The sequence below is a fragment of the Zea mays genome, chromosome 5 (genome assembly GCF_902167145.1).
Source record: "Zea mays cultivar B73 chromosome 5, Zm-B73-REFERENCE-NAM-5.0, whole genome shotgun sequence".
Lineage (NCBI taxonomy): Eukaryota > Viridiplantae > Streptophyta > Magnoliopsida > Poales > Poaceae > Zea > Zea mays.
In genome coordinates, this window is record NC_050100.1 from 83,701,609 (window position 1) to 83,708,809 (window position 7,201).

At 48.8% G+C, this 7,201-nt stretch overlaps 1 protein-coding gene across 1 annotated transcript; it reads left to right on the forward strand.

The window, feature by feature from the left end:
* Positions 1-402: 402 nt before the first annotated feature.
* LOC100284527 (uncharacterized) lies at positions 403-1,375 on the forward strand. Its single transcript, NM_001372001.1, has one exon. It carries the CDS (start codon positions 483-485, stop codon positions 1,044-1,046), a length of 564 nt encoding a protein of 187 aa, NP_001358930.1. The 5' UTR covers positions 403-482; the 3' UTR covers positions 1,047-1,375.
* Positions 1,376-7,201: the final 5,826 nt, after the last annotated feature.

Below are 7,201 nucleotides of genomic sequence, written 5' to 3' on the forward strand. Positions count from 1 at the left end.
CAATCTGTATCCGTAACCGAGACAATCCGTATTCGTATTCGTATCCGAAGATATTCGAATTCGAATCCGAATAAAAAAATGAAAACAAATATAATATTAGTAATATCCGTCCGTATCCGATCCGATTACATCCCTAGATGCGGTGGCGACGAATACGATAGGACAGGAGGAGGCCGCGGCAGGCAGAGGCAGCCGGCCGACCGACCGACCGACCCTGGGACGTGGACGTGGTGACGCGGTCGGGGAAATCAAGACTCAACAGACCGACGCGGCGCCCGGGTCGTGGCGGGCCCCGGTGCTTCAGCCTCCGCGGGGCCGTGCCGACCAAACAGGAGCAGCCGCGGGCGGGACTGCGGGAGGAAAGGAAAAGAAAGGCCACTCGGGGCGGGGCGGGGCGGGGCCGGGCCAAGCCAAACGCGGAGTCGCCGAGGAGGAGGACAAGGCAGGGCAGAGAGGGAGGGAGGAAGAGGAGGAGGAGCGGGATGCGGCGGGCAAGGCCGCCGCCGGTCCCGGTCCCGATGACGCCGGGGGACGCTGGGCCGGAGGTGAAGTACCGCGGGGTGAGGCGGCGCCCGTCGGGGCGGTACGCGGCCGAGATCCGGGACCCGGCCAGGAAGACCCCGATCTGGCTCGGCACCTTCGAGTCGGCCGAGGCCGCGGCCCACGCCTACGACGCGGCCGCCAGGACCATCCGCGGCGCCGCCGCCAGGACCAACTTCCCCTCCGCCTCCATCTCAGCCACGGTGGCGCCGCCAGCCGCCCCCGCCGCGACGTCTAGCCACAGCAGCACCGTCGAGTCCTGGAGCGGCGGCAGCGGCGGCGGCGCGCCCGTCGGGATCCTCCGCGCCCCGGCCGCCGAGGAGGACTGCCGCAGCTACTGCGGCTCCTCCTCGTCGGCGCTCTGCGAGGACGGCGCGTCGGGCCCGGGCTGTGGCGACGAGACCGCCGCGCCGCCGCGGTGCTCCCCGCTTCCGTTCGACCTGAACGTGCCGGACCCCGCGGCCGACGAGATGGACTGGCGCTGCGACACGCTGCTGCACCTGTAGCCGCGAACGCGAAGCGAGCACTCAGCAAAACTGCTGCTATCGTGCTATGTCTCCATAGAAATTGATAGCTTAAATTTTTTCTCTCCACCGCTTCTTTAGTCCCACTCTCTCTCTTTTACCACTGCCAAGATTCGGTAATACTTATTTGTGATAGTGTGAATAACTGATCATGTAATCCGTGGAGGGAACCTGTTCGTTCTGTTCTCGCAAACCTTCCTGCTTCCTGCTGTGTAGTGTATCTGTAACAGCACCATGTATGTGACCACGGCCTCTTGTCTTGCTGTAATTCTCAAGATGATGGAATCAAGAGACGCCTTTGGTTCTTTTTATTGCCAGCTCCGTGCCGTGACTGTGACAACCATTGCTTCTCATTCAGGAATCAGGATTGGCAGAGTATCGTCATCTTCAGCCCAAAGGCATGTGGAAGCATCTGATCTGACCTTGCTGGGGCTCATGGCAGCACTCCTCAGAGCAGCTAGATCCAGACAGGGTAAACGTAACGAAGGTTACACCATCTTATTAGTGGTATCCTCCAAGGCCTGAGTCAGTCTTCTTCTTCTTCTGAGTTCTGATTGTAATGTAAGGCAAGGGAAGGAAAGCTCATTTCAGTTCTTGACTCGTCAACCAACAACTCGACGTAGCTAGCACTTGTACATACAACAATTGTACTCGCTAGGAGACAAAGCAAGGGTCTGCAGCAAATGTTACTCACGTTATGCCTGGAGTCCGGCTGCCACGTGCTGCGCGCGCGCACACACACACGCACCTTTTGTGTCTGGCACGTGCTGTATATAGCTGGGAGCCTGGGACGGGGCGCTGGAGTTCCCCATCCACGTTTCTCTCTACTCGACACATGCCGCGGCGAATTCCGCCCTTTGCCTAGCCCCGCTTGCCCAATTGGTTCCACAGTCCACACACGGATTGCAATCTCGAGCGAGATTCACCGGCGGTAACAAAAACCATGATAAAATTTCGAAATTTTCGTTTAATTTTATTGAATTTCAAAAAAAACATAAAAATGGGAATAAAACCAATAAAAAAACTAGATGGTCCTAACAGCTAAAAAATATTTAAAGTTCAAAAATTAAACGTTCAAAAATAGGATACCTGGGCTTCACACTGCTGTGTAGTTACCTGAGCTCATTCACTCTTCGCTCCACTCTTTTTTCTCGTGTCTAGACGGCGGCAGTGTAGAAACCGCTCCCAAAGCGGACGAGATTCACTCGGGGTGCATCATTTCTCGACCGTCCAACAGCTGATCTCGGTACTTATATGGTTAAATAGTTGTAGAATCAATTATTCACTGTACTCCATATGTGTTTGTTAGGGAGCTTAGTGTTAGTTACATAACGAGTAGATCAAGCTAGGTTATCTAGTTGTTCGCTTCGGATTAAAGTCAATTGTTCAGACTGCTGGAACCGTAGTATATATAGACAAAACACCATAGAAATAGTAGAAGCCGTTTCGGATTAAAGCGAGGCAAACAACTTGTATATATAGTTTTGTTAGTTAAATCGAGTAGATCGACGTGACCAGGTTGCGGTGTTGCACTCAAATTACGGTTTGCTATTTGCACATGTATGTTTTATGTGTTTTTGTGCATCAAAATATTTGTAAATATATTGTTATTCGTTGTACAACATGATTTGAATAAAATACAAACATATTCTATAAAAAATTGTCAAAAATTAGCGAAATCCGATAGGAAAGTGCGAGATTCGGTTAGTCAAATTTGAAAATTTAAACCGGTCGGAATATGCGAAATTTGGTTTTCCCCGTTTCGTCGCAGGGCGAAATTCGGTCAAAAACGGTACCGTTAACCCTAGTCCACATGCCTGTAACTAGAGCGGGCAATGGCGTGGACTGCTTCTGGCCCACAGCCACGCACTTGCCTTTGGAATCCCTCTAGACTGGGTTGCTGGTTGGCCCCAATACGGGTTGGGCCTTGTCACGAACCATATAGTTTAAATACAAATATAGACATAGTGTATTTAAATTGTACGATCGAGAAGTTGTGAAGATTGAGCAAGTTGGTGGAGATTTGAAAGTTCTGAATCCACTTAGGATCCATATTGAAATAGAGAGTGAAAGACTAGAATGCCAAGGAAGGTGAGTAAAATAAAGAGTAAGAGGTGGGAATAAACCCAAAATGCTCATTTATTTATAGATTGGATTCTATATTTTTTTTGAATTTTTTGTCTTATTTTTAACTTCAAACGTTTTAAAAGCAAATACACGCAATGACTAACTGATGTGATACATGTGGACCGTCACATTGCTAAAATTGATTGGTAAGTTGATGCCGAAGTCGGGTACATGTAACCGACTGATCAATCGGTATTGGTCTATCGGATCCAAATTTCAACGTGACCAGTATCGAGTGAACTGAACACTCCCGCATACCGACTAGTCAAACCGATCGCCGTTTAGAGCTGGACTGATCGCGTGGGTGGAGCGCGTGGAAAAGCCGCGGGAGGCTGAGTTTTTTGAAACCGTGGTATCACCAAGACTGGGCTTCTGAAAATAGGTATCCCGAACAGTGTAATTGGAATTTTATTATTATAATCCGTTGAACTTTGGATTTTTGGTATCTGAGTCCGATTTAGCCGGCGCTCAACTCGTTGTTACGACAGTCCGTTTCTTAGAACGGATCCACGACCGACTGTCTGCACCGCGCCTTGCCCTCCTCTCCCTCTCTCTATCCTCTCCCTCCCGGCGCTAGTCGAGCTCATCTGCGCTGCTCCTCCTGGTGCTCCCCGACGGTCTTCCCTGGCGCTCGTCTGCGCTGCTCCTCCCTGGCTCCTCCCGACGAGCTCCCTCCCCGACGGTCTTCTCTGCCCGGCTCTCTCCCTCCATGCGCTCCTCGGAGAGCGCTCCTCCTTGGACAGCGCGCCTCTACCGGGTGATCATCTGCATCCTGGCCTGAACCTTCTCTCTGATGGTGAGCCAACTGAGGCTGATGCATTGACCATCGCCTGCACAATCTCTTCCGTGCCGGAATCAGGTGAGCTGTACAGTATGTCCGCGAGAGCCTTGACGAGTTCTGAGATGACATTTTCCAGTTCCAGAGGAGTGGCCCTCGAGTTCTCGCTCATCAGAACTTGGCGCAGGACGAGCATGCTGCACAAATAATACAGTTTGGATGTATCAATATGACACATCAAAGAATCCAACCTTTCTAACAACCGAGGCCAAAGGATCAAATAATTTACCTTGTGGCGATCACGATCACCTATTGGAATTGGCTCTGCATGGCCCTCAGCCTCAGCAGATTAACCTGAAAACTTTCAGGAGTTGACTGCAATTGCAAGCCCTCCACACTACTAATGAGTTGCAACAGGCCAATCCTTATTAGCTTGTCAAGCTTCTCACCCTTGCACTCTGGTTGACCAGAGGTGTCTCCTGCAGAAGGAGATGGTTGCCCTACTGGAGCTCCATGACCAGATCGGAGTACCGAAACAAGAGCAGGAGCCTGCCCTGCTGCTGGCATTACTGAAAGACAGTCTGAATGTTCACTCCATTCTTCTTCCGCAAAGTTCTTCGATGTCAAAATCCATTGCAGAGTCAGGGGAAGAGAAGTTGGTGCCATCTCAGTGTTAGACTTATAGGCATTTTCCGTATCCTTTTAATTCCATAAATTAATATTATGATGATGACATATAAAAGATAATTAATCATGACATCAAATATATCCATAACAATATGGATCATGAGAACATAAAGCATATGAATTATATAAATCATATAAATACGATAAACATGTAAACTGACTGAACGATTGAAAATAAACAGATAGAAACACAAACAGCATGACTGTAAAATTAAAACAGACAGATCTATCATATTACAATAAGACAGAACAGATAAGATAAAATCATTCCTAAATATGAAACAGCATAGATGAATATATGAAACATATATAATATCCAGAACACAAAACAGTAAGTAAATAAAACGATCATACCCTCCGATGCGCTCTGATGATCCAGATCCTTGGCCAGCTTCTTTTGTCATGTTGGAGATGTTTTGGGCAGTCGCGTAGACGCTCCCCAAAAACCTAATTGCCGATCCCCCGTGCAAGGTCTCGAACGGCACCGGCTTCGGAGGCACCTGCCCTCTCGCTTCTCTGTGCGCGCAGAGTCACGAGATGGAAATACCCTCACTCGGCGGCTGGACTGTGATTCTGAAAGTGTTCTCGCGTGTACCGAGTGACAGGGGTGCTCCTCTATTTAACCTCTCGCAGAGGGAAGCTGAAGGAGAAAGGTCGCCGAGTCACGCCAAGAGTCGGCCAGCTCTAGCCGAGTTATGCCATGAGTCGGCCAGCTCTCGCCGAGTCACGCCATGAGTCGGCAGCTGAAGGAGAAGGGTCACTCGGCTGGCTGACAAAGAGACAGGGTCACTCGGCTGACGTACGCGGTTAGTGAGTGCTAAAAATTACCACACCACACCACGCCCGCTCGCCTGCCTGCCTGCCTGCCTCGCCTCGCCACGCCACGCCACGCCACGCCACGCCACGCCCGGCCCGGCCCGGCCGGCGGCGGCGGCGGCGCGCGCGCGCGTGTGGCACGCCCTTGTCCATTTCTTGACTTCTCAAGTTAAGTGGAATAAATCCCACCATATAAGTCAAGGCAAAAGACCCTTGGACTTCCAATGTGGTACTATTGGTATTCTCCACCATTACACACCATAGAGTTTATTCAATAAATGGGCCAAGCCCACAAAAAATCCAACAATCCCCACCAAACTCTAGGGTTTGTAATGATGAAGTATCAGAATCACAATCCTTTGATATACCAGTGTTTCGATGGAGACTGTTAAGTTGAACATCCATCTAGAATAAGAGTTTCACTCATTCACAACTGAACAATGGACTATGCCTTGAATTGACAGTTTTGTGCGAAATAAGATTCACTCAAATCCTTTGCTGATACTAGGCTGCAAAAGGGTATTCCCGCTGTTTAGAAGCATATAAGTCACACTTTAGTGCCTTTCATGAGTATTTAGGGATTACCCAAGTCCCATAGACTGTGACTAGCAGTCTGACTCATATAGGTGTATTCCTCAGAAGATGTTCTGTAGGACAACATCTCACCTTTATAAGACTCTTGGAATACATTAAGGTAAAAACCATCCTGCCTTACAGATAGGAAAGATGTGCATCAGAAATGAGTTAAAGAAGGGATCTTTCCTCACAATCTACTCCTAGCTTGTTTCTCCACTCTACTTCACGGGATCTCCGATCACATAGAGCAGGTTACCACTAGAGTAGATCTCACATGGGTCTCATACCCATTTCCCTCGATGCACTTTCTATCACATTGCGTGATAGACCCTTAGTGAATTGATCTGCCAGATTATTTGATGTGTGGACATAATCCACAGTTATAACTCCGGAGTTTTTCAACTTTCTGACAGATTTCAATCTCCTCTTAACATGCCTTGTAGACTTCATGTTATTCCTAGAACTGTTAACCTTTGTAATCACCGTTTGGTTGTCACAGTTCATGGAAATAGCCGGTATCGGTTTTTCAACTACCGGTAAGTCCAATAGGAAATCACGAATCCACTCGGCCTCAGCCCCAGCAGTGTCTAATGCTGCGAGTTCTGCTTCCATTGTAGACTTCGTTAAGATAGTCTGCTTGCAAGACTTCCAGGAAACAGTGCCACCTCCAAACAGAAACACATATCCGCTTGTGGCATAAAGCTCATCAGCATCAGAAATCCAGTTGGCATCACAATAGCCTTCCAGCACTTTTGGGTTTCCAGTATAATGAATACCGTATGTCATAGTACCTTTCAAATACCGCAACACTCTCTCAAGAGCACGCCAGTGATCATCTCCTGGTTTCGACACAAACCGACTTAGCTTACTCACAGCATAAGAGATGTCTGGCCTTGTTGCACTTGCAAGGTACATGAGCGAGCCAATGATCTGGGAGTATGTCAATTGATCCCTTGCTATTCTCCGATTCTTTCTTAATAGCACACTGGGGTCATAAGGTGTTGGAGCAGGATCACAGTCACTAAAACCAAAGCGACTCAATACCTTTTCCACATAATGGGATTGTAACAAAGTTACCCCACCATCAGCTTCTCTAACAAGCTTGATGTTTAGAATGACATCAGCCTCTCCCAAATCTTTCATTTCGAAATTG

What these genes read in the sequence shown, in the direction of transcription:
- LOC100284527 (NM_001372001.1), top strand. Translation starts at nt 483, where the DNA reads ATGCGGCGGGCAAGGCCGCCGCCGGTCCCGGTCCCGATGACGCCGGGG.